This window comes from Pocillopora verrucosa, chromosome 3 (assembly GCF_036669915.1).
Source record: "Pocillopora verrucosa isolate sample1 chromosome 3, ASM3666991v2, whole genome shotgun sequence".
In the NCBI taxonomy this organism is placed as follows: domain Eukaryota; kingdom Metazoa; phylum Cnidaria; class Anthozoa; order Scleractinia; family Pocilloporidae; genus Pocillopora; species Pocillopora verrucosa.
In genome coordinates, this window is record NC_089314.1 from 28,356,843 (window position 1) to 28,384,342 (window position 27,500).

The 27,500-nt window shown below is 37.4% G+C and overlaps 2 protein-coding genes across 3 annotated transcripts in view; one reads left to right on the forward strand and one right to left on the reverse strand.

The window, feature by feature from the left end:
- LOC131769993 (adhesion G protein-coupled receptor L2-like) overlaps positions 1-23,387 on the forward strand; it is a 54,091-nt gene extending 30,704 nt beyond the window's left edge. Inside the window, exons 1-13 of one of the 2 annotated variants that reach the window (XM_066163281.1) lie at positions 14,136-14,462; positions 15,049-15,359; positions 15,848-15,882; positions 16,479-16,748; positions 17,445-17,594; positions 17,759-18,025; positions 18,485-18,649; positions 18,942-19,151; positions 19,515-19,674; positions 19,823-19,959; positions 20,314-20,571; positions 21,063-21,157; positions 21,778-23,387. In XM_066163281.1, the coding sequence (XP_066019378.1) occupies positions 14,161-14,462; positions 15,049-15,359; positions 15,848-15,882; positions 16,479-16,748; positions 17,445-17,594; positions 17,759-18,025; positions 18,485-18,649; positions 18,942-19,151; positions 19,515-19,674; positions 19,823-19,959; positions 20,314-20,571; positions 21,063-21,155 (2,358 nt within the window). In that variant the 5' untranslated portion in view covers positions 14,136-14,160 and the 3' untranslated portion in view covers positions 21,156-21,157; positions 21,778-23,387. Of the gene's footprint in view, positions 1-14,135; positions 14,463-15,048; positions 15,360-15,847; positions 15,883-16,478; positions 16,749-17,444; positions 17,595-17,758; positions 18,026-18,484; positions 18,650-18,941; positions 19,152-19,514; positions 19,675-19,822; positions 19,960-20,313; positions 20,572-21,062; positions 21,158-21,777 lie in introns of those variants that run through there. The other variant, XM_066163283.1, reaches the window with a different exon arrangement.
- A 130-nt stretch (positions 23,388-23,517) lies between these two features.
- Positions 23,518-26,611, reverse strand: LOC131793110 (uncharacterized). The gene is made up of 2 exons (XM_059110515.2): positions 25,803-26,611; positions 23,518-25,213 (listed from the first exon to the last, which is right to left on the reverse strand). The coding sequence occupies exons 1-2, from the start codon at positions 26,395-26,397 to the stop codon at positions 24,003-24,005; spliced, it is 1,806 nt and encodes a 601-aa protein (XP_058966498.2). The 5' UTR covers positions 26,398-26,611; the 3' UTR covers positions 23,518-24,002.
- Positions 26,612-27,500: the final 889 nt, after the last annotated feature.

Genomic DNA, 27,500 nt, shown 5'->3' on the forward strand with positions numbered 1-27,500 from the left:
TGGGATCCCGCATTTAATGCGGGATTCCTGCATCCCACCCGGGATCTTAGGTGGGACTTATGCATTTCTACATTTCATAAATCTGTGGTCTCCAGTGATAAACAGGATCCCTTAAAGGATTTTTCTGAAAGTGGGAAGCCATCTGTAATTTTATGCAGGGTCTAAACTGGGATTAGCAGGATCCCAGATGCAATCCCGCCTAGGATATGATTTCCCAGGTGGTAAACTATCTGAAATTTGAGGCAGGATCCCAAGAGGGATTGGTGGGATTCTAGGTTTAATCCCGCCCAGGATATGCTTTCCCAGGTGGGATGCTATTAGGAATTTAAGGTGGGATCCCAACTTCAATGGGCGGGATCCCATGTGGGATCCCATGCAGGATGTTCCATAATCCCAAGTGGGATCCCATGTGGGATGTTCCATAATCCCAGGTGGGATCCCATGCAAGATGTTCCATAATCCCAGGTGGGATCCCATGCGGGATGTTCCATAATCCCAGGTGGGATCCCATGCGGGATGTTCCATAATCCCAGGTGGGATCCCATGCGGGATGTTCCATAATCCCAGGTGGGATCCCATGCGGGATGTTCCATAATCCCACCCGGGATCCCATGCGGGATGTTTCATAATCCCACCCGGGATCCCATGCGGGATGTTCCATAATCCCAGGTGGGATCCCATGCGGGATGTTCCATAATCCCACCCGGGATCCCACCTGAAAAAGGCGGGATCCCACCTGGGACACACCTGGGATCCCAGGTGGGATTGGCGGGATCCCACCTTATATTTTTACCTGGGTATATGCCAATAAAGTGTTCTTATGTAGAATGAAGTTTCAAACTCATTGAAATTAAGTTGACTTCATAATTCATACTTTTGTTAAAGAAATGTGCAATATCTCTTTACAAGGATGAAAAGGGAATGCCATTTATGAATTTTAAAATAGTAAATTCCAAAAACAAAAAGATGGAATTTAAAAAACTACTAAAATACAGCATATTTATTCACTGAGGTTTTAATCATTAGCTGTCATACAGAGATATAAAATAGGGCTTCTGAAAAAAACCAGGGCAATAAAATTAAAGATTCAGGAGAAGCATATGATTTTAACTTGTTTACTGATGTTCTCACCTGGTACGAATCTATCCTTCATAATCGCTTATGAAATTCCGAGACTAAACATCAATGAATTTAACAGAAAATATCCAGGAAGGTTACAGAAACAGACTCTCAAAAACTGCTCTTGAATTCGATAACTGTAAACAACAATTATTTACGCGAACCATGTGCTTACCAGCGCGCTTGTGAGGTCAAATTGCCAGAACCCCGTTTAATTGCACGATCACAGCTCGGACGCTTCTTGCAAAATGCGAAGACTACCAATTTTAGAGATTAATTCTTCAGCTTATTATATACTCAACAAAATATCGCGTTTCTGATTGGTCAATGATGAATGCATAAATAGGTTATAGAGTGCAATAGAGGTTATAGAGTGCAATACGGAGAAGTTGCCATGGAAACACCGGGGAAGCGCCAAATTTGAACACCAAATTATAAAAAAATCGAGAATATAATAAATAAAAAATCATATGAACCTGCTCGTGCATTTCGTGATTTATGGTCACTCGTGATGTTTTGAAAGTTCTCAAATTGCACTCGCCTACGGCTCGTGCAATTTTGAGAACTTTCAAAACATCACTCGTGCCCATAAATCACGAAATGCACTCGCGTTCATACGATTTCCTATACTTACAGCATAAGGAAAAAATTATCGTATCGCAAGCATGTTCATCATAACGCCTCGAGATGTTGAGCAAAGAGAAAGTGGCTCCATGTTTTGTGACACAAACCATTTCCTGAAGTTCGAACGAATCGAGTAGAAAGCATGAAAACATAGCACTGAAAAGTACGACAACTAAACAATTAAATTCACTCATCCCGCTGTAGAACCATCTCCATTTTACCCGTGAGTTTGTTTGCACCACACATTTGCGGTCCGTAATTTGATTCTCAGATGTTTGACGGGTTCTCACATGACAATATCGTCAAAATCAAATTACCGCGTATAATTAATATAAACATGAACATCGCTTACTCAATCCCATTTTATTTTAATTTTGGGAAAGGCCATCACTTCGTTCTTAGAGTAAAACAACACATCTTCGGCAAAGCGCAAATTTTTCAAATGAACAGAGTAAATCCTGCGATAATTAACTGAAGAGAAAAAAAAGTAGAAACTTGCGCTCGCCGTTCGACATCATTTGAAAACTTTCTAGGCAAAACAAAATACGTAAGATAACTTCTTTTCCCATAACACCACGACTGTATTAAATTTTCAAACGAAAGGACAAGAAATAACTCGAAGAATACGAACACTTTGCAATATTATTCGAGCGATGAACCGGCGTAAGAGTTTTTAGGCGATGAATGCCAGACTCAATGTTAACCGAAACGTGATCAGTTGAATTCAAAACTGAAGCTAGTATCAAACGACGATTGGAAAAAAAAAGTTTGAATTTTTTTCTGGGTCTTAGCGTAAGAGAAACCCCAGATAGGACACGACTTACCTTCTCTTCTTTCGCGGATCCCTTGCAGTTTGCTTCTCTTTGTTGATGACCTCTTTTCAGTCTGTTTTCAGAAGCGACTTTTGTTCCTCTCGCCGTATTCTGCCTATTTTGGCGTCCTTTGTAACTTTCTTGCGCGATTTTCTGGACTCGCTTCACGCCGTTTAAGTGTTGCTTTCTTTGGTCGCTCTGTCTCTTTATATCCAGCCTATTTTCAATTAAAACCCTCTCTCCACGAACTTGAATTATAACAATTTCCTCCGGTTGACAAAGCTTAAACTCTGCCGGTATTGTTGTCTTACGAGTTGTTTAGAAATTGCAAAATACTGAGAATTACTGTTAAACTACACCCTGACCAGTTCGATTTCCCGCTCACTGAAAACGCAGGTAGCAAATTTCATCTACTAGCTCACGTGAAGCCCGCAGTACGCTACACTGCAGCTCGACGTTCGAGTATGCGCACTTTATCGTCATCTGACGGTGTCTCTTGGCGCACACTGATGGGGTATCCAAGTTACGCACGCAATCGCGCCTGCGCATTACCTTCTCCCTCGCCCTTTCATTACGTAATGGCTAAGATGGTGCCCGTGATACAGTTGGCCGCGCATGCTAAAAGTAGCACCTTGTACGGTCGTACAACCAAATTTTTTCGGCTTGATGGGTTACTACTATTTTGTATAGTTATGGGGCTACGCTCTGCGAGCTCCGCTATTAATTTCTGATGTTCAATATAGTTGCTATTAACAATTAGAAACTGAAAATAAACAATTTGCATGAAATGAAATAAAAGAAAACGAGGATTAACATCGCACAACCGATTAAGACTTTGAATTGCCTCTCTACCATTGCAAACATACTGGCTTATGTTTACAGCTGAATTAATATATATATATATATATATATATATATTTAACAAATAGATTCCAAATTGCCGTGCGTCTGTTCAGTAATAGATCACAGATGACGTCAAAATGGGGTAAGAACAAAAAAGTGGCACACGAGGCGCAGCCGAGTGTGTCACTGATGTTCTTACCACATTTTGATCCAATAGATCATAAGTGAGAACCAATCAGAATGCGTACATAACTGAGCTTATTATATAAATATATATAGATAATTTTTTTTCCGATAATTTTCACAATCCCCCTGCCATTACTTTCTGTTGGCTAATATCAACTCCTTAATGTTTTCCTTTTTCCCGATCGAGTAACTCCATAACATATCTGCGGTTACAAGGCCACTGTAGTTAGTTGATATTCCTCATGGATATAGCTAAAAATCTAATGAATTCGATTTTGCAAGAATTTCACAATAGATGATTGTTATTCTTGCGTGATATCGTTTGGAATATGTTGTTGTCTAGGCCCATTACGGAACAACTCTGAACGTTTACAATGAATTGACTAAAACTTGTAAATCTTAGATTGTGTGAAATTAGCACTAATATCCATTTTGGCAACTTTTCAACACGAAAAAATTTGAATCAGGTTTCGTTTATTCTCAGAATAAACAAAACCTATGGGGTCATGCATGACCCAAATCATAACGTTAAACTTTAACGTCATGATTTGGGTCATCTAAGTTTTTGTTTCGATCATTCGCAGCATGAAATTATAAATTCACGAATCCGTAAAGATGCCGTAAAGTAAGTGTTAAGATCCTCTTTACGCGTCTTTACGAACTTCTTTACACTCTCGTAAAGAATGTCTTTACGCATTGAAAACGATATAGAGAATATTTACGATATTTTACGGCGACTGTAAAGCGATCAGAGAGGCGATCTTTACGCGTTATTTAACTATCATAAGTGGGAAATATTTACATGCCTAATTGCCATTTTGCATTTGTCTAAATTTTTTTGGCAACATTCCCCTTTGCTAATCAGACTATAACAACTGTGAGCTCGTGACAACATCAACGTAGTACCCTATCTTAGCGCGTGTTGCCAAAAGTCCGTATCGAGAACGTTTGCGATATTTTACGCTTCTGTAAAACGATGCCGTAAATGCCTTTCAAGGATTGACTCATATTGTTAAACGATAAAAATAGAACTATATTTAATCTGAAATATTGTAAGGGTTTCCTTATATTGGTGATGGGAAAAGGAATGGAAATATTGTATTACTTTAAGCCATTCGATACAAAAAATTATAATAACCAGGTTGATCATTTTCTTATTCCTTTTGGCGGTCCCATCTAAGTACCATTTCTTTCACCTTTTTCTTATTGTGGTTGAGAATTTGACATGGAGACAGATGTTTTTGCGTAAACTGCGGTTTGCGGCTAGTTACTGGTATATTTTCATTATTTTTGCTTAAAAAAAATAATTAAGCACTAAGAAAATTACCCTATCCTATAAAATTTATCCCGTACAGGACCTTCCTGGAAATAACCCTCTTTATACTTTTATCCATTTAATACTCTCGTTTTTAGGCTAAATCCATGTCGAATTCTCGATCAGGAAAATAGTTTTCAGTTTTTAATTTAACACGTTCGACACCTCTTTTTCTTAGAGGTGATTTAAGGTGTAAACGTGAAGTACTTTCATCTGCCGCACTGAATTTGTAATCAGATAACTCATCAGATAACTCATGCGAGTCGTTGAGGAACACTAAAGATTCGTAAATAGAATTAACGGCTGGTAAAGATTGATTGTGCGTAAAGAATGTCAAAAAAATGTTAAAGGTTCTTAAAGAACAGTGAGTAAAGATGCGTAAAGAATATTAAAGACGCGTAAAGTGTTAAAAGCGGAACTGGTCAAAATACCGCGGTAATTCTACTGAAGATATATGAGCCATAATTATTTCACTTCTTTGAGTATTTCTCCAAATAGAAAGTGGTTAATTATATCCATCTTGATCCTTATCCTTTACGAACATTTAACATCGCACTCTTTACGAACAACTTCCTGTTCCAATATATCAGTCTTTTTAAGGAATTGGAAGGTTTTTAACGGACATTCATGTTAAGCACGGCCGTACAACATCGCACAAGCTCCAAACCGCGTCTCAGGTAAGTTGGAAGCCTTCATTTTTTCTTTTATAATTTTATTTGAAGTCCGTCCAAACTTTAGGAGCTTAAGTGCAAAAAAAATCGGAGTTCGTTTGATGAATGGCTGGACTTCCATAAGCTGACACTGCTTAATTTTAAAGTTTAATAATTACTAATGTCCCTTGGATTTCTTTATTTCGTGTTAAAAAAGGAAAACATACGTCGCCATTTGATGCAATATCATGAAGCTTTTGTGCTCTTTTAGCTAACTACCACATGTTTTGCGCCACAACATGAATGCACGTTTAATCTCACTTCCAAATAGACAAATATTTAGATGTAAAGATGTGTTGATGTGTAAATGTGATTCGACTGAAAATAAATAACTGATGCAAACAACAACAAGGATAATGACAAAGCTACATGAAATAGAAACGAACTTACAATTTGTGGCGTAACCAGGTTCGGTAGTAAAACTCTTAAACAAAACTAACACGGCGCTAGCAAAAACTAACGAAACGACTGACTTACTAAAAAGTCTAAAAAACGCAAAGACATAGTCATTAAAGCGGCCGACAAAGGCGGCGCAGTTGTTGTTTGGCAGGCCGACCTCTACCAAAGAGAAGCTTTGAGGCAACTTTCCCACACCTCCTTTTATGCTTAAGTCGACAAAGATCTCACTTTAATTAACCAAAACATTGTCAAAAATGCGATTAACGATCTTGTAGTATCACCACTCCCAGAACTTCGTGTATTTACTTTTTACCTAAAATCCACAAACCTAACAACCCAGGTCGACCCATCGTTTCTGCCTGCAGTTGTCTCACCGAACTTATTTCTAGCTATTTAGACAAAATTATGGCACCTATCGTCAAAACTTAATCGTCTTACATTAAGGACAGCCAACACACACTTGGAAGTTTTCGTAACTTTAGTTTCCTCGGCCAAAACAAACTTATTTTCACTATGGATATAAAGTCTCTTTATACTGTCATTCCCAATCACGAAGGTCTGCGGGCCCTCAAACATTTTTCGATCATCGCACTGTTAAGGAACCTAGCTCTAAAATACCACTCCATCTGGCCGAACTAGTACTCACACTCAATCGCTTTTCATTCGGTGGTAACTACTACAAACAAACTAATGGCGTGGCCATGGGAAATTTCCGACACTTCTTTGGCTTTTCTAGACATCAAAATTTCAATTGAAGGCAACGGTTTATGCACTAGTGTTTAACAGTTTCTCAGACTTCGTCGTTTATGTAGTGACGACTCTGACTTTTCCGAAAAATCAGAGGCAATGTGTCAGTTTTTTGATAAACGTGGCTATCCTGTTTCTGTCGTTCAAGCGGGCCACCACCGTGCTCAATAAATTGATCGACAGTCAGCACTACAAACGGCTGAGAAGGAAAACACTGACCGCATTCCATTTACTCTTACATTTCACGCTCGAAACGTCAGCTTTTTTACCCTTCACGGTGGCTAATTTACGTTTTCAACCCAGTTGTTAACACTAAATTACCAGTCATACTCTCCCACCGACGCAGCACCTCAGTTTCCTTAGAAACTTACCCCCTTACTACAAAATGCAGACTGGGTAGATATATATGGGTAGATATATATGAAATGTTACCATCAAATATTTAACACGCGTAGTATTCGAGAAACAATTGACAGCTTTGCACGTGTTCCATACGTTTCATCTTTTTTTAACCGATATGTGTTCTCTTTGTTGACAAACATGTGGACCGGGACCAAAACTTTTCCCTCGACTTGATATATATCGCGGTGCAAAATCAGCGCAGACCCTGTATAATACGCTCAAAACGCATACAAAATATGCACACATCGTTCGCGGTAGACCCACACTAAAAGATGTCGCGCGTTTTCCAAGGCCTCGAACAAGCAGCCGTTGTTACCATGGCAACAAGAGTGCTGCCACCTTCAAAAAGGGCATTTTTGTGCATCCCCCCTGAGTTCCTAACTGCATGCAAAATTTGAAGGGAGGTTGAAAATTTTCATTTCCCAAGATGTTTGATTCTTACAAAGACTTGTTCTTAAGTTTATCAAGTAGTATTTTGTGATTGACGGTATCAAAAGCCTTTTTTAGGTCAGTGAAAACACCACACGAGAAATAATGCTTATCTATATTGTTCTGTAAAGTTTCGACAATATCAAGGATCGCATGATCTGGGGAGTGCGCCCTACGGAAGCCATACTGCGAGGAACGTATTAACTTATTTTTGTCAATAAAGTCCTTCATTCTGTAACACAGTAGCTTTTCAAATATTCTGTTAAAACTTGACAAGAGAGAAATTGGTCGGTAATTAGAAGCATCAGTCTCGTCTTCGCTTTTAAAGATAGGTGTGATTTTGGAGATCTTAAGTTTTGATGGGTGAACACCAGACGTAATAGAAGTATTGAAGATGTTCGAAAGGACAGGAGATAAAATATCGCACGAACATTTAAGAAGTTGGGTAGGACAAGAGAATAAACCATACGATTTGTTGTTTGGTAGTGATAGAATTTCTTGTTTAACGTCATCTGGGAAAATCGGTTTGGAAAAAAGGAAGAATCAGGTGATTTTAATTTCTTGAGATAATCCATATGATTGCTTTTGGTGGGTAGTTTACTTGCTAGTTTGGTACCAACACTTGCAAAATGTTCGTTTAGAATATTTGGTATACGTGACGGGTCATTAGTAACTTGATTGTTGTTATTTGGCAAATGAATAAAGGGGTAAGTTTCTAAAGAAACTGTGGTGCTGCGTCGGTGGGAGAGTATAGCAGGTAATTTAGTGTTAACAACTGGGTTGAAAACGTAAATTAGCCACCGTAAAGGGTAAAAAAGCTGATGTTTCGAGCGTAAGCCCTTCGTCAGAGCGATAGCGATGTTGTTATTTGGCGATGTTGTTATTTGGGTCTTTCAATGTCGTTATCGCAACTCTAAATTAAGTAGAGACAAAGGAAAAAATCCTAGCCCTTCAATATGTGTCGACCCCAACAAAACAACAGTAGCTTCATATAGTCAAGGTAACAAGTTAGTTTTTGGACAGAATGCAGGACAACAATGTGTGGCAATGAGTTTGTGTTCTTTGATTTACAATAGCACACAAGGGATCAGCTCTGCAAATGATCTTGTACAAATAATGGATATTGGAAATCAGCTTTATTCAAGTTTGTCATGATTAGCCAGGCAGGCATGTTTAATGCCGTCAGAATTACTAACAGCATTAAATGTTTTTGACGCTGATTATCAACTGGAATACAGTGAAAGCTACTCTGGTACTGTTCACCAAGAAATTGCTATAGGGGGATATCGGTACTGTACGTCTTTACGAAGAGCCTTTGAGTCACTCATATCTGAAAGCTACACCAATTTCATATTAACAGTAGGGTGTATTACTGTTGCATCCTATTGTAATAGTCATATGGGGTTCAAAATATTTAATTCTCATGCTAGAGATTTGTATTGTTCTTGTTGGATGACAATTTCTACTATTATACCCTTGAAATATTATCATTGTAATTAGTAGATATAGTCAAATAAAAAATTTTTAAAACTATTATAATCTTACAGTGTGTCCTTTTCCTCACTGCATATATACAGAATGAAAAAAGTTAGTTAATTTTCATATGCAAATGAAAACTTACAGTTACTGTAATTAGTAGACTCTGATTTTTTTGTACATTATCAACTGCTACGAACTGAATAGTCATTTTTTATTCGAGGGCGAATGAAAATAGTGGTTTTGATTAGAGATATTTCAATAGGCCTGGGTACTGCTGATGAATTACATTAATGTTATTAGATGCTAAATGCCTTGTGGCCTTTCGTTTCTTTACATCTTTTAAAGTGATATTCATTTGCCCGTGAAAAAAAAATAACTATTTAGTTTGTAGTAGTTGATAAAGAACAAAAGAAAACAAAAAAATTAATAATACACCACCAACTATTAATTACCCTATTCTTTCACAGAAAATGAAAATTACTCTCAACACTAGCAGTTAATTAGTGCTCACCAGGTTTAGTGAAACCACTCTAACCAATAAAACAAAATATATTGACTTAAGTATACTAGCCCAGTATCTCCAAATGGAAACAAACAAATTGGGAGGTAATAGTACAAAATATGCTAAAGTGTATTTCACACATTCATGTAACCACTCCAACAACCCCATTAAATTAGTATTTCATCTGGTTATAACCTTTGGTGGTGACTTTTTGTTTTTTTTTTTTTTAAGAATCATCACCTTAGTACTTGGGGCTGTTCATAATTAAAAGCTATCTCAGCCTGAAACTTTTGTCAACCAAGAAAAAGAAAACATAAGCGTTACTTTCGTGAGTGGCCATTTGTTTACTTTTCTGGTGGTTTTATCTCTCATCTGTTTGGTGACTACGCAAATATTAATATGTGGAAAAAATACTATATGAAGGCTTGAAATTCTATTAAGAACGATTGAGGCCGCTCTGTTAAAAACGAAATGCAACAGCCGCTTTGTTAAAAACAAAAGATATCAAGAAACGGGCAAGGAATATTTCACAATTGTGCAAATGATCGTGAAAGATGAGGGTTACAAATATTTTGCTGCTAGAACAACATTTGATGCCTGACCATGCCCACCCAACCCACCCTCCGCCCCACAAACACACACACCAACAAAAAGGATACTGTCTGCCTAATGACTTCAGCCCATCCCACCTCCAGCTCACACAACCTTATTTCCAATTCCCATCGCGACAAATGCACAAGTTTTCTTATCACACAAATGCCCAAAAAGAAAAGAAAAAAAATCCATAAGTCCTGAAATGTCACATAAACCGAATTCAACTGTACCTATACTCAACAAGTCCAAGAAATCGATACAAACTCAAGGCATAACATGAATGAGCTGGCTCCAAGAGCCCTTTTATTAAAAACATGTTTCTACAGTTCTTCTGTCATCTTCAATGTCGTTCATTTTCTTAAATTCGTTACATATTTGCTGCTATCCAGACCTTTTGGAAATTTGATCCACTTTTTGAGCGGACCATTTATGTTCTGTAACATTATTTAGCTTTGCCATTCTTGTTGCAAACGTCGGATGGGTGCACAGCAACTGGCCTCTTCTTTCGGGTTATATTCGCCTTACCGATATTTTAAAGGCCCATGGAAATAAATCACGGAGCTGTTAAAACTGTTCAACATACTGAACAATACATAAATTATGCAAAGCCTAAAAGCGGTGCTTTAACTCGTTCATATCACCGCCCTTTACTTTGATTGTTACCATGATAACTCCTGATTGGTCGTTGACGATTTTAACGACAGCAATTCATTTGAGGTCATCAGTTATCATTCATGTAGAGAAAATCCACTCACACTGCTAACCCAAATAAATTTAAATTTGAGACACTCTGAGATGTGATTTCTAGCATTCTGGGACATATTTGAGTAACATGTTCAAGCCAGACATTGATGCTAGCATCGATTCAAACGCTAAAAACGTCAGCTTTATAAACGCTCTACGGAAGCCAATTCACGTTATCAACTCACTTCATAAAACCAAACAACTTATTTTAGTATGTGAAATCCAACAGTTTTGGACCGGCAAAGTAGACCATAAAGGCTCGTGTTTCTGAGACAGTTCAATTCTCCCGTCTAGAGGAAGCAATTATTTAAATAAATAACAAAATTAAAATTGTAATTATTTTGTTGTGGCGGCAAGCTGATATGACGATAAACTCTTTAATCCGTTTTATTTTACACTTGGAAACAGCACAGCATTGTGGTTGATCGAAAACAAATAGCAAATAAACTTAAAGGAAAACTACCTAGGGAACTATTAATGACGACATTACTTACATTCTTCGAAGAATATCTTACAGAAGACGTTGTTCAGTTTTCAGAAACGAAAAACGTTGAAGTCTGTGACTGAGACACGTGCGAACTAGCGAACTTCTTGTGGTCATGATATCCGAATATTCAAAACACTTTATAACACCATTCGAAGTGTCCTTAATAAACATACAAAATAAAACGACACTTGATAGAGTTCTTTGATGAACAAGAAAAAAATACACTAAATATTTCTGAAGGTCATGAAAACGCCGTTTGAATAAGCCTCTACCTTTTGCCTGCTTTTTACCAGAATCGTCCTTTTCGGCTCAAAGTTAAACAACTATCTTTTTCTGCAAAAAAAAAAAACCACTCTTTGAAATTATTTTCCTTTCGGCTCCCACGCCTTTTTTGTGTTACTAACTATCTTAGTTAAGTTTTTCATTAACGTGTGTATTGTATCTTATACGCACCGCTGAACTTGCTACACAAACAGTGGCACAGAGATTTATTTTGACCCTTTTAGACCCTAACATTAGTAAGCATATTCTCCGTACTGTTCTCTGGCATTTCCAAAGGTGCTGACAAAGAGAATTTGTTTACCGATCAAAAGCTTCTTTGGTTGGTGATCATTTCCTTTATTCTCATGACCTTAATGTGTGATATTGTAGGGAGAAATTTAATGCTTGTCACTCTAAGGGATTTAACGGGTTAACGTAACAATTGAGAGGAAACTCTAACAAAGGTGTGGTATTTGCTACGCGAAAGTTAATAGTTCCTAAATCTCAGAAGAAAATTAACCTTTCATAGCAACAACGAGCGAAATCTTTTTAAGCATAAATGCGGCAACCTGCAAACCTTGTGATAGCCCACTTTTCGATATTGCTTTCTTTCACTTTCAACTAGTATAACACTCATGTGTCGTTTGTCTTCTGTCTCGTATGCTTAACTTACGTCAAGAAAAACAAGAAAATAAGCAGTTTGAGAGTGCATGTGGCTACCAATATAGTATAATTTTAATAGCATGGAAAAGAATTAGAAGTTGCATATTGATGCCAGAAGGAAGTCTTAAAGATTTGTCCCAAATGCAAAACAGAAAACCTGCCACATCCCACATATTTACGAAGAGTATCTTGTTCCACAAGAGAAAGATGATTCAATAATAAAGAGACTAATCGACACTCAACCAAAGATTTAATAGTATCAAATAATTATATTAACAATAATAATAATAATGATAATAGCGATAGTAATGATAATTTTTAGGGACTAGCTCTATCAGTCCATCCTTTAGGCTCCCATAATGATTAAACTACGCCTCTTCTAGTTCTGCCTATTAATTATAAATTACATTCTTTTATTTCACTGCAATTCCATTTTTGTGAGACTTTTGTTTCAAACAACAAGGCATTCTACGTTTTAGGATATTCCACCGTTCCACAGAAGCCCTGCGTTCCATCATTCCGTCGCCCAGTGTCACCCTGTTAAACTCAAGGTATCGTACTTCGGACCTTGCTCGATTCGCAAATTTAGCGGCTCTTTTGGGCATAAGCCGCTGATTGGAAGGATAAAATGCTAACTCGGCAAGAACTGAAAAAATTATATCTTTGGATCTACCTAGCATGATTCGATGATTCAAACAGAAAAATGCTCTCTGCAATCACGAAACTTATTTTCATACCGTTTCCTGTGCGTATTGCGTTTAAGTGTTTATTACAGTGTTAATTACCTGTGAGTGTTCCTACGTTTCATTAGTTCCATTGTACGCTTGTGGTTGATGTTTGTACCGTTAATGTTAGGTAATGATGCCGAGTAATTTGTCAGATTTTGTGTATAAATTTTGTCCTTTAGATCAATGGTTAAGTCCACTTTTTAAGAAGCAGCGTCGTCGTTTTCGTTTATTTGCCTGTAGAACTATGCACCGTTAAGATAAATAGTCTTCTTTATAATTAGTTTATTTCCAAGTTTTCGTTCTCTAATATGTATTTTCCTACTCGTGTTTAGTAGCCTTGGCGTGTGGATGTTTTAAAATAAATGATGAACACAATTACGCGTAACTTCGGTTACACTCTCTTTTCAAAGAAAAAATGTTTCCTCTACGTTTCCAATAAGTATTTTCCTACATATGTTTAGTAGCCTTGGTGTGTGGATGTTTTTAAATAAATGACGAACACAATTACGCGTGACTTCGGTGACACTTTCTTTTCAAAGAAAAAATGTTTCCTATACGTTTCCGTGATGCATCGATGACACCTTATAGATATTTCTGCCAGGAAGAGCAGTATTTTTTTTTCACGCATCATCCTGAAATGATTGTGAATGTTTATTGTCTTCTGTAGTACTCCAAAACAAACAATAGGTAGCACCGGGAAACATCGGGTCAAAATTGGGTGAAGATCAGAATTCTATTGTCACTGTTGTTATTTGCTCACTCACTCACTCAATTCGACGACAGCCGTGGCTTCGCCTCCTATAGGAGGCAGTAGCCACAAAAAGCGAAAAAAAAAGCAATGACATTGAAAACAATAAAACTACGATTATTAAACGTTATCATTTTTCATCCCATAGTAAAGTTAGTAAACAGGGCCTCGCTATGCGCTATAATGCCTAAATGAGCTTCAATTGTTACGGTTGACCTAGAGAGTTGAGTCAAGGAACTGATTTCTAGCACAAATTAGGTAAAAAATACCAAAGGACATTAAGAGATTAAGAGATTTCTTCCCTAAAGTTAAGTCATAGCAATGAACTTTCTCTTTGCAGTGTCACATCGAGGTAAAGTGAAAGTAGGATGCAATTTGTGTTCATCATTCATTTGATCAGTTTGATGCTGATATTTGTTATGGCTCATCGTGTCTTGAGCGAGGGATGTAACAACGCCAATTGGTGGGTAAGCTTGGATAGGCCCTCGAGATGGTCGGTGTGTCCAAGAAATAACACCTACTTAAGGGGATTCTGGAGGAGTTCAAACGTAAATGGAGATGAAAGAATTGGACACCTTGAAGAAGGAAGATGCTGTGATGCTGCGGAGCTACGTTACGCCGGCCAGCCTTCAAGATGTGAGAATGCAAACTGGTCACGCACGTTGAGTGGGTGAGCCAAACTCTTCTTGAATGTCGCACCCTTTTTATGTCATACCCTTACATGATAACTTTGATCAATGCCATTGACTACTTTAATACCTTACGCTAAGAATTTGAGCTTTAGTGGAAAATTGATGAATGAACAACCTGCCTTCGTCTTTCCACTGACTCCGTGCATTAGTCTTCATTTCTAACAGGGCTTTCAGGATTCTCTTTTTGGGAAATTTGTGCCTCTCAAAAAATTTCAACGATGGTGGCGTAAAACTACTATGCGGAAGTTGTGTCTAGTTTCAACTTTAAAGATTGATTACATGTTGAAAACAACCAATTGTTCACCTGGAACAAACTTTGAGCAACTGATACTTTGACAACTCAGAGAAAAATATCATAAAATAAGATTTTGATACACATTGCTTAAAAGGAAAAAGGAGAACCCAGTAAAGATAAAAACTTGCCCAAAACGCCAATTTCTAATAGCCAAATGGGGACAAAAACTAATGTTTCTTCGCGAATTTCGCCAAAAGTAATAAACCCAAAAAATTAAAAACCCAAAAATTTCAGACACAGTTTATTTTTGTTTTCTTTCTCTTTTTCAGATTTAATGTCTGGGCTTTGTGTCCAAAAGGCTTTTACATGAATGGCATCAGAACAGGATCTTATCCCCCCTCGCAATCATTTTTGAACAACATCGAAGAGGCAAGATGTTGCCATCCAATGGATCATCCCAGCAGTTATGCAGACTGTTACGATGAAGATGTCGCTATTTCATTCAACAACAAAGGTTGGAGTGAATGCCAGAAGAATGGTTATTACATGACTGGTTTCTACAAAAGTAACTGTCATGAACTTAAATGTATTGACAAGTTCAGATGCTGTAAACATCTATTGAGAAGAAATAGTATAGATGGTAAGTTTTGAGCTCGGTGAAGAATTAAGAAAGATGTTTTTTCGTCTTGTCACGAGCGTGGGATGAAGAAAAATTCTGAGTCAAGACGAAAAAGCATCTTTCTTAATCTATTGAGAAGTTCAGATGCTAAAAACGGTAATTATATTGTTGTACAACTATTTCTTTATACAAAAAGAGACAAAAATAAAGAAAGACTTTCTTGGAGAATCTTTAATTTCCCAAAGTTGCGATGCGTCAGAGGTTAGACTCAACCGATTTTAAGTGACCTTTACCACTTGCTTTTTCATTTCCTTGGGGTTTTCTTTCCCCAATAAATTTCAAAAGAAATTTCCAATAAACACTTTTACATTTTGACCTACAAAACATACTCGGAAACTAAGATTAAAGTACTGCTACCTTTTACAACCACAGTTACTAAATCTATAACAATAAAAATATGTAAGCATGTATGATTTTATATTCACATATTACCTCATGTTAATCAACAGGGCAATCAAACCTAATTACAGATCTACAGCTAGAGGTATACAAATCTTGGGTGTTTTCTAAGCTAGTACAAAGTTCGATTTGTATTGGACGTGAGCCGGAAAAACAGAGTCCACTACATCGGTCGAAGCTTCTGTTTTAGAGGCTATTTTGTTCCTTTGATAATTTCCCACCGGAAAACTATCAAACTACATGATGGAAAATTTTTTCATAAATAACAGTCGTTACAGGTTTTCTCCCAGCGAAAAATCCCGAGCAATTGTCGAATGGATACCTTCTTCGATTAAGACACTTAGAAGAAAGCCTTTGTCATTATTGATCTGCACCGCACCATGGGAACAACCCCAGCCAGGATGGTGTTCAAAATGCCGCCATATGAGATTTTTTCCAAAACTTAGAATAGAACCCTTTGCGTCGGTTAGAAGCGTTCTGTTTTCCCTAAAAATGGTAACAAGTTAGCACTGTCATTTCAAAATATTTTGCCATGATGTTACCTTCTGTAACGTCGCATTCCGTTACCTTGACCATTCCGAACCTTGAAGCGCTAATATAAAATCTTCGTGAACAGAAATGTATCTTGAAACGATCGTGTTTTTTTTTTTTCTTTCTAACCACCCTTAACTTGTCGACCAGGTTGATGCCATTATTACCGGTAGTTACCCTTCCACCAACTTAAGCACGGTCATCACAAAATTTCTCAATTTGACAAAGACTGGGGACGAGCTAAAACTCAACCAAAGCGAACTTTCTCTCTCCGTGGATATGCTTAAAGAAATTGTGCAGTACAACTCGATGAAAAACAACAGTGCGATCAGTGCAACATCAGACCAACAAAACATCGTGAAAGTGGCAAGTAATTTACTGGAGGAGGAAAATACAAAAACATGGTTGCCGTTGCAGGAGGTACTTTGCTGATCCTGAGAAAAGTTTTAATTTCTTTTTCTTTGTTACATTTCCTTATCACCAGCTGTATTTTCCTGTTTCTTGATTGAAACAGAACGGTAAACAGCCTTTTAGCCATCACTTTATTCTTCTATAGAGACAACAAGTTCCACACGTTATATGATTATATGTCGGATAAGTCCGTGATTCTCATGATGAAGTACATTTAATTTATTTTTTTTAATTTTTCATTTGGTAAGGTGAGATGCCAAGGACTGGCATGGGTAGTCCAAAGCATATTTTAGCAAACCAAGCTTCTTGTGAAATGTTACTTTTGTTTTTGTTTATTTTTTGTTTCCTCGGTTCATTTTTGCTATACGCTAGAATGGAACGTGGCACTAATGAAGCTTCAAATAAGAGAAATTTAGACCAAGAGTAATCATTATTTAAATCCCGGTTGAGTACTAAAAGCTTTTCAAACAAACGGCCTGAACCCTATGTAACATGACATACTTATAGCAAGATCTCCCTGAGTGATTTTAAACCCTCTTTTTGTTAATTAAGAATACCTGACTGTTTAATTTTTAATGGACAAAAATACAAATGGATTTAAATTTTGCAAGGCTATTTTTGGAACCCTTCGTATGCCCCTTCACCGATTGTTTGCATTCACTAGAGAAAATTTATTATCTTAAGCTTGACTTTATTAAAATCCAGAAAAGGGGAAACATCACTGACAAACTTCTGAAGACTATGGACGACTTTGCTTTTCAAGTGAACAGTAATCTTGGTAACTCAACCAATAAATTGGAGTTATTATCAAAAAACATCGCTCTTAGAGTTGATCGCTGGAACCCAAAACATGAGGTAAGTCAAAGGTCGATGTTAAAATCTTTTTAGACTGCTTTGAACCATAATGTTAGTTAATTCAGGAACATTTCTGTAACTATGAACCGGTTTTAATGACATATTTCATTGATTTCGTGACCTTTCGGTCTGAGTGAATATGTATTTGTATATTTCATTCCTAGTTGAAGGTTGACTTGGCTCAATATGGCGCAACAATCCTTGTTCCTGGTTCAGCGATCTCGGACATAATGGAAACTCGCATGTCCACCATTGCCTACAGAACACTTAAAAATGTCCTTAGGCTTCCAGTAGATGGACCCAGTAATAATCAGAGCGCCGGAGGTAGGCTTCGGAGGAGTGGCACAAGCATTGTTTCTGTCACTATTCATGATCGTGTATCTGGTTCCCTGAATAAACCTATCAAGCTGGCTTTTAATCACAATAACAAGGTATTGATTGGTTTGTATTGTTAGTAATACGAGTTGCAACAACAACGCATGGGAAACCTACTCCCGTCAGTTTTATGGGTTAAAAAATGCTGCTGGACAATATAAATAGATCTCAGTTCTTAATCAGGGTAATCGTCGATAAATCTTTTTTATTCTATACCCATCCAATTGAGCACAGTGATAGTTGTTGGCAGCTCAGGTCATCATTCAACTTCATAAAGGTTCCAGGGAAAATTTTACGACAGTGGTTGCTGAAATATAAATTTTTCCCCAGTATAGCGTCTCTTGAACAGTAAGTCATAAAAACCAAGTGAAAAAAGGGTATTATTTTATAGAGGAAATGAATCAGCTTGGTGTTGCTTTTTGAGAGTTTAGTATTACTCTCATGCGTTATCTCTCTTTTTTTTTTTTGCAACGTATCCTGCTGTCTAAGTTTTAATCGTAACACTTTCATTGCAGCGTTCTGATTTGATTGGACAGTGCGTTTTCTGGGAGATCGACCAATCGCAGAGGACGTGGCTGACGCGAGGATGTGTTCGCGTTGATCATGAGTCAAACCCGCGTGTAACCACGTGCGAGTGTGATCACTTAACCATCTTTGCAGTCTTACTGAACAACAAGCCAGTGAGTCTTATATATAGTCTCTTCAGTCCGATATTTTGAAATAGACACTGTGCGATCATTGTCTTTATTTTATCAATAGAATCGTAAACAAGTCGCTTGATTTACTATTTGTTACTTTTTTCTATTTGTCACTGGTCTCAAGTCGTTAAAATAAAATACTCACAACGTATTTTTTACCTCTAAATATATTACACAACTTCCACTTATTTAAATTCTTGTTTCTTTTCATGTTGCTACTTGTTGCCTAATTCATAAAAACTCCCACACAGTTTTTTTCTGGTTTTCATTTCAGGTAAAACCTCGTCATCAGCCGTACTTCAAATATATTTCTACTGTAGGTTGCGCATGTTCACTTTTCTTTCTGGTGCTCACTTGTGTGACAATCTTAGCCTGTTGGAAAAAGTTGAGAAGTTTTCGGATAACAATGTTACTGCATTTGTTTGCTGCCATTTCGGTTTCTTGTCTTCTAATTATTATAGCTGGAAAAGCAGAAAGACCAAAGGTAAATATCAAATGTGTTTCGATACTCGTTTTTAAAAAAACTGTGTCTACACTTCTGTACTTCTGTTCAGTAATAGATCAAATATGAGATAAAAATGAAGTAAGAAGAGAAAGGAGGCAAAGGGGCGCACCCGTGTGTCATGGATTTTCGTAATTCATCTTAGTTTTCTGGGATCTAATACAAAACAGAGGCATGGCAGCATGGAATTTCTCAATATAAGGAAGTAGAACAGTCTTAATTGTGACGTCATCTGTGTTTCTCTCCTTTAACAGATTATGGAAAAGATCCGATCAAAATTCATGCTTAATTTTACGTATCATATAATATTTTTCACATATTCTAGATTTTTTTTTACATTCATAGGAGTTATGCACAACAGCCGCAGTGTTACTCCATTATTCCCTCCTGTCTGTATTTTTCTGGATGCTATGTCATGGTGTTATGTTGTACTTCCTGATATTAAAGGCTGAACGGCAAGAAATTCTGGCATTGAAACAGAAATGGTTCTACGCTCTAGGATGGGGTAAGAGCAACACTCCTTGAACAAGTACATTTTCATCCTCATATGCATTGGACGTTTTTAAGCACCAAAATATAACACCTCATTTAAAAAGGTCAGAAAATTTGGTAGTTGCTTTTCTTAATACTTAATTCATTTCTGGCTGCTCCAGGCGTTCCAGTCCTAATAGTGGCCATTTCTCTGACAGTAACTGGAATCAAGTCCTATGCAGCAAATAACTGTTGGCTTACAACAGAACATTGGCTCATTTATTGGGCGTTTGTTGCTCCAGTTGCCGTAATCCTATTAGTAAGTATACTCTTTAACAATGATGCTCCTTTTATGGTGTAAGATATATTTTAAGCAGACACCGTTTAATATGTGAGGTATCGCACCGGAGGATTTTTTCGAACAAATATCTGATCATATTTTTTGGCTTAATCAAAACTTTTTTTTTTAATGTCATCATAGTTAAAAGGTTTATCGGGGTTGAGAAAATCTCAGGAATAAAAGGAATGGTAAACTACGTAAACACCTGTAGTACTAAGGGCAAAACACTCGTAAGAAGAGACAAGAAGCAGGATTTCCATTTGTTTTTCTTTGTTTTGGTTTCTTTCTATCTTTTCTTCTTTTATCAATCTTTTTGTGAATTTTTACCTCTAGATCAACTCAATTCTGTTAATTTTCTTGCTCCGTCGGGTACTGAGAGCGACTAAAACCAAAAACAACAAAACACCTGCCAAGCACGTGAAGGATTGGTTGAGACGTTTTGCAATGCTTCTGCCAGTTCTGGGTGTCACGTGGTCGTTTGGCTTTCTCACGTTCATTACATCAACAGCTGTGTTTCATTACATATTCACCATATTGAATTCGTTCCAAGGACTTTTCATATTTGTGAGCTTCTGCATTCTAGACGATTCGGTAAGTCTCTAATTTTTTTTCATAAGCTCCGAAAGACCAAGAATTGTTCCCTATGATTTTCCTTGTACATATATAGTATTTATATTGTGTAGACTTTTGAAATTACGTGAAATAGCTAAGCGAAAGAAAACTCATTGTATTCAAAAGCAAGCGGTCTGAAGCTCAGAAGTAGGGCAAATGGGGAAGAATTGCATGAATATAGTTTTACATTTACATTACAAACGTCGCTTTACTATGAAGTTACAGTACCATGTAAAGTAGAATGTATGAATTCCTGAGGTACTTTTGGTTTGCTACTTGTTGTTTCAAATTGGCTACCTCAGTTTTACCCTGCGAGCAGTTAGTTTTTTATCCCCAAACGGCAGGTTAATCTCAATTTGCTTATTACATTTATATTTATACTTGTATTTATTACAGACTTAAATGCAGGAAAATTTATGATCGGCGAGGTGGATCAAGTGACGAACTTCTTTTAACTAAATTTTCATTAGGTTAAAAAATCTATTAAGGGTATTTTGTGTGAGAAGATGAATACCACGAAGAGAGACACAAGAGAAGGAAACACCGTTTTCAGGAGTAAATAAAGGTAAGAATTGATTAAATAGAATTAAGTTAAATGTTTGAGTTGATTGCTAGACTATGTTTCAACAAACTATGCATCTTACCTGTGGTAAATGACTGATGCGATGGCAAACAAATGGACGTGCTTGCCTGTAAGATGAACAAGAAATGTGCGCCATAAAACTTCCCTCTCTAGTGCGAGACTAAGATAACAGGTCATTGTTAGCGAGGCTTCTTTTCACTTTTGTTTGTCTGTTTTGTTTGTTATTTCTTTTTAGTCGTTTTTGTTGTTGTTGCTTTCATGGTTCCAAACGGACTCGAGGTTTTTAGAATCGTAAATGAATGAACGGAACTCGGGCCAGATGCAGCTAGGCAGCTTTTGTATAATTTTTATCATGAACTAAAAGCATCATAAAGAATTAATCGAGAACTGTGGGCTGTTAAGTCTAATAATAAGTTGAGTGCCAAGGATTCTTAAGAAGTGATGAAACGCTTTGTTCTCCAAGTTCTGACCCTATTTCAAATCATTAAGTATTATATTTAACACCAGATCTTCAGACCTGATCTTTACAGTGATCTCAATAGTTTAGACGGCACATCATCGAAGAAGTTCTCTCATGTTATTAATTCTGATTCATGTTGCAGAGTTACAACTGATTTAAAAAGACACATGGAACATTTCACTTGGAATAGCTTATTACCGCTGTACAAAGTCCTCCACATATTTTTTCTACGTTTAATGGTTCTGCTTTTACTTTGCTTTGTTCTTTTGTATGTTTGCGTGAGTATTGATAAAATTGATCATTTCCTCAGACACTAAGCTACCTCTTGACAAACTGAGGTTTGAACATCGCGTTTAATTTTATGGTAATTGTCTAAAAAAGATAATTTCTGCGTTGATTAGTAAGACGGAAAGCGATAAACAGGTTTCTATATTGAGTACCGGCCACATGACAGTAAAGGAGCTTCGGCTTTCTCAGCACTTTCAAAAAGCAAGAGACTAAAATAATGGGGAGGAAATTAAGGTAAATATATCTCCTACACAAAAAAATTATTACGCTTTTTTTGACTAACACACATGAAATAAATACCAACAAAAGACTGCGCTTTTTTTGCTTTCTTTTTCTAATAGTTGCTTTGTATCTGTAGGCAAGGAAAGTACGTTTCCGTAATCAAAAAACAGAATAATATTAAAGGGACGAACAGTGAAGAACTAGAAGAAAAAGGAGATGATGAAAACAACAAAATTTAATTTCATGCTGGTTAAAAGTAAGGAACTAAAATCTAAAATTTTTTCGCAATCATGAAGGAAATTCTTTGTCCTTTATAATTAAAAAGTCAAAAAAAGGTTGGTGGATTGGGTTAATTCTTTTAAGTTGATGCTAGGGAACTCGGTGCCTTCTTGAACGAAACCTCAGGCTAAAGGGTAGTTGTCACGGCGAAGGTAGATTAGCTATGCTGATACCGCTTTGGACTAAAGCGTAATTCAAGAGAGTATTCAACTTGCATGCAAATCGTTCATTTTTCATCATAATTCATTGCGGAATTATAATATGTCATAAGTACCGCTGATTTGTGTTCTTTGTGATCCTGACACAAGCACGGTTTAGAGAATATAATAGAGTTTCTTGAATGGTTAAGGAAAGGTTAAGGTGTTTATACATTAAGAGGAAACTTTCGTTCAAGAATGTTTTCTAAGAGCTCACGAAGTTATGCGGAGGTGTTTCGATACCAACAACAACCATATCACTAAGTAAGCACTTTCATTATGTCACCTTTTTGAGTCCTAGATGCTTATGATTCGTCTTATAAAGTCCTTCAAGGAAGGAGGAGACACATCAGTGTTCAACGAAGGATTAAATCTGGATAAAACTGAATATGCTATTTTTTTCATGATAACAAATGCCTTTCAGAAGGTCCTTAAGTACTTCATATTTGACAAGGGTCAGCAAGCTTGAAGATTGTAATCTGAACATCTGTGTTCCCGCTAAGGAGCAGATCTATAAAATTTACTCAGGTGGACGTCAATGTAAACTAATCAAATGAGGAATGTAGGTATTTTTACCAGTGCTATAAACGAGACTTGTGTCAGCCTCTGTCAGCTTGGATATTTAGAAGAGTAAAACAAAAAAATAGCACCATTACAAGGATTGACAAGAGTGTTAAACCAAACTATAAAACTTTTAAGACCAAGAAAAACTGACTCAGTGAAGTTGGTAATTGATGCATATGTTTTATGAGTCTATATTTTTTGTGCATCACTAACAGCAGTGTACAGTCTTAATCAAGAAATATGATCTCTTGGTCTTAATTTGATACTATTGCTTTCATATGATGGAATGATACATACATGTATTGTGGAGAACTTTTGATTTCTTGATTTTCTTTAACATTTTCTCGGCTTTATTCTAGTACCAACTAATTTACGCGTATTCTGTTCGTTTTTTCACTTCAGCATTCATTTATGCAGTGTCATTTTTGCGCTATGTAAATTACTATGCCCTTCACATTTCTCGTTTCAAGCCCTTAGAAATACTTTTTTCTTTTAGTTCTGTTTAAACCCCTTTCGCGCGTGTGTTTCGTGTTTCCTATATTTCCCTTAGCATTTGGTAGGTTTTTTATCGCGTCGTATCTATGTATTTATTTTATTGTCTTGTTTTGTTAGTTTATTTCGTAAAGGTCGTTTTTTCTGATTTTTATTGATTTACTTCTTCTTCACATTAAAAAGAGAGAAGAAAGCGGGCCCTAGCCTTTTCAATACATTCGAAAGTGTTCGAGTATATATTCGTGCATGTTCGAATATTTCAACAAAATTTAAATGCTCCTCTTTTTTTGTTGGGTCAATAAGAATTAAGGGGGCAATTTTTGATTCATTCTTTTGAATCTTCAATACCCTCATCTGCAGAGAGAAGTTTCCATTCCAATGCTCTCTCGTAGCCCCTCAACATGGTCGGGCGTCGGCAGTTCAGGGCCCATTTAAAGGGGAACACTGTGTTCTCGCATCTGACAAAGTCACGTAGATGGAGTCCAAGTGAGGCAACCAAAGATTTTAAGGAGGGGATTTTCTTTTTCCCTTTTAACGATGCAAGATCTTCATCTGTGTTAGGAAAGAGGAGAGACGCGCGTAGAAACATGACGAATTGTTGAGTTAGGTTCAAGTATTCTACAACAGCCGACATTCCAGATAAATTAGCCAGCTCAGGGTTTCGTGTGTCTTTCAAAGCTTTCTGGATGAGGTCATCCAGGCCTATCATATTAGGCAAGATGTGAATCACTTCCGGCATGTAATTTCGGACCCAGTTGATTGCCTCGGTGGACATGACCGCGTAAGGATTGGTAGTATTAAGCATGCCCATGAATTTCGTCAGTAGAACAGTGAGTGGATAATAGTCCCATAAGTTAGAAGTGGTGATGCGATCATATCTTAGATCTGCTGGCAAGAAAGCTTCGACATTTAGGAAGTCAGATAGAATGAAGTAACATTTAATGCGATTTCGTCTGAGTTTTTCCATCGATTTGTTAAGAACAAGCGATATATAGATGCTGTAAATTCGCGTTATAGATTTGTCATGACAGATTTTCTTGACTGCATTGTAATCCCACCCGGTAAATGGAAGTACATCGGTCGGTAGGCTGTAATGAAAGTCAGAGTTCCGAAAAAACCGTTGAAATCCACGACCTGTCAAAGTGGGATTCTCGCGTTTAAGCTCTTTAGTATTTTTCATCGAAGTAAAAATACCGGTATCAAAATACCTTCGGGTGGAATTCTTGTGCTCTTTGGGAATAGCGTGTATGTAGTGATTTATGCCTTCTTCTCTTCCAAAATCATCCGAGTTGGCTTCCTGTCGTAGCTTCGTCACCCAAGATCCTTCGCGCTGTGCTAGGCGCAGCCACGTGTTCCACACGTCTTTCAACTGGATCAACTGGTCATCAGGAATGTCCATAAATTCCTCAGTGAGTGTACGCAGCTCAGTACAATCCACAAGCTCTTGTAAGGCTAACAACAGCGAAGTGAAATCCTGTTCACTGATACGCAGCGAGTACCAGATATGAATCACTGCTGAAGCCATATCATCTCCTCCTGCGATCAGAGAACAAGAGTTTTTAACCTGAGGCTTTTCAAGTCAAACGGTGGTCTTCCCTAATCTATCGTCTGTCACGATTGCCTTGAGTGGATGCAACGCAATCAAATCGAAGTGGACAAAAGAGTTCAATTTAACGCGGACGAAACGGAAAAGTCTCAGTTTGCCCCTTGACTGAGTAAGAAGGTTGAGCGAAAATTCTGTAGAACGATCACAAAGTCCAGAAAAGAAAAGCCAATAAAATACGTAATTACCCTCGACATAGCATTCAAAACTTTACCAATTACTTGATAGTTCGTTCGGCATTTATTACAACCGCAACAGAACATATAGCAAGCGTAATAAATTCGACTGCAAGAGCAAACACTAAAACATAACACAAATTTGAATAGAAAAAACAAGTAAAAGATTTTAATATTGAAATCAATCCAAATAACTTTGACCTCAAGGGTTAACCAAACGAAAAATGATTTAACGATTTCATTTGCATTTCACGAGATTGGTTTTAAAAATGCATGACGAAGAGTTTGTATTCTGACAACATGGAAAGGGCTATTAGTCAATGCAAATCGATAGAGAGAGTCATACCTTTATAGAGCATGTAAAGAAGCAGTACTGTTCTAGCCAAAGTACAGGGACATATGTCGTTCATCACAAACATAACTTGCTTTTGGTAAACATCAGGCAAAGACGCAATGGTCAGCAGAACATTTCTGGGATCGCCGACTCCACACAATAACAAAGCGAGCGGGTTGGAATATTCCTCTCCTTCATTCATTGACAAGTTGATCATGTCCACGGCCGGCTGATTGCCCCAGTAATACGTGGCTGCGAGACCAGGAGTCTTCTCTTTCAACTCACTAAACGTTTTCAATTTTTCAACCAGTTTCAAAACTCTTTCGACAGTAGTTTGACACGAAGGTCTGTGTCGAAGCCAGTGGCTTCGTTGACATTCGACGCTGCAGTAGACGGCTTCCAAGCAGTTTACACACTTCTTCATTCCCTCATGTACAACGCCACAAGCCAAACATTTCATTTTCAACGCTGCATCGTCGCAATCAGGTTCATGTCGCCACTTGTCCTGTTTCTGACATTCCTTAGAGCAATAAAATGCCACTCTACAACGTGAACATTGTTGGGTGCAGTGCGCCTCACACCGCCAGCAGTGACTAGCTTTGTTCATTTCTAATGTTCAGTAGATGTACGCTTAACAGTTCACAAAATAAACATGCAGCGAAATCAGAGAGGCTTAACGCCACACAACCGACTAAGACTGTAAGAAGCTCAGAATCGTTTCGTCACCATAGCAAACTTACTGGCTTATAGTTACAGCTTAATGTATTCGTCTTTTTCCGAGAATTTTCACAATGCTTCCACCATCACATACTATTGGCCAATATCAACCCGTTAATGTATTCCTTTTTCCGAGAAACTCCGGAATATATCTGCGGTTACACGGTCACTAGTTGATATTCCTTATGAAGAGCTAATAATGTCATGAATTCGATTTCACGAGAATTTTCGCAATAAGTCGTTGTTGTTCTAGTGTGACGTCAATTGAAATATGCTCTTCTCGAGGCCGAGTCCAAATAACTCAGAACGTTTAGAACACACTGTTTAAAATCAGAAAATATTAGGTTGTGTGGAATTGGCACAAGTATCCATTTTGGCCAATTTTTCAACCCGGAAGCCATCCAGTCTGGTTCATATTGTCAACATCACGATTTGCATAATCAAGTAATTAGCGCAATTATCAAAACATAAAACGATTGAGACGGCTTTTAATTTTAAAGTTGATGCCTCAGTTGCTTGAGTCTCTCAGGTTACGAAAGTCGATCTGTGGGCAGTGAAGACGAAATACAGAGAGCATTTTTTTATGCGTCCATGTCTGCACAAAATATAGCGAAAAGATTGGTTCTAAAGAAAAGATTGCACCTCACATATATTTATGGGACATACGTGAGAACTTTCGAACAGGAAGAAAAAAAGTGTCGAGGGAGTTCAAGCCCGTGGACGGCAAATGGCGAACGTGACCGCTAGAGTCTGGTTACGTGACTCCTGAGCATTTGCGGTCACGCGTATTCAAAAGCAAACGTGGATCCAAAACTCCCTAATAATGGGTATAAAACTGGAAATTTAAGTCGCTAATTTTGATAAGATGATGGAATTGGGATTGGAACTTTAACTCACTCGAACACCGAGCTTGAGAAACGATTAATTAAAATTATCTCCCGTAACTAAAAGCATGACTGCGTGTACCCAGGTGACCCGTTACACTGAGAAGCA

Bases quoted from the DNA above. Each gene is read 5' to 3' on its own strand.
- LOC131793110 (XM_059110515.2), bottom strand. From the start codon at position 26,397: ATGAACAAAGCTAGTCACTGCTGGCGGTGTGAGGCGCACTGCACCCAA. The intron at 25,214-25,802 runs GTATGACTCTCT...CTCTGATCGCAG, and splicing joins TCTTTACATGCTCTATAAAG to GAGGAGATGATATGGCTTCA.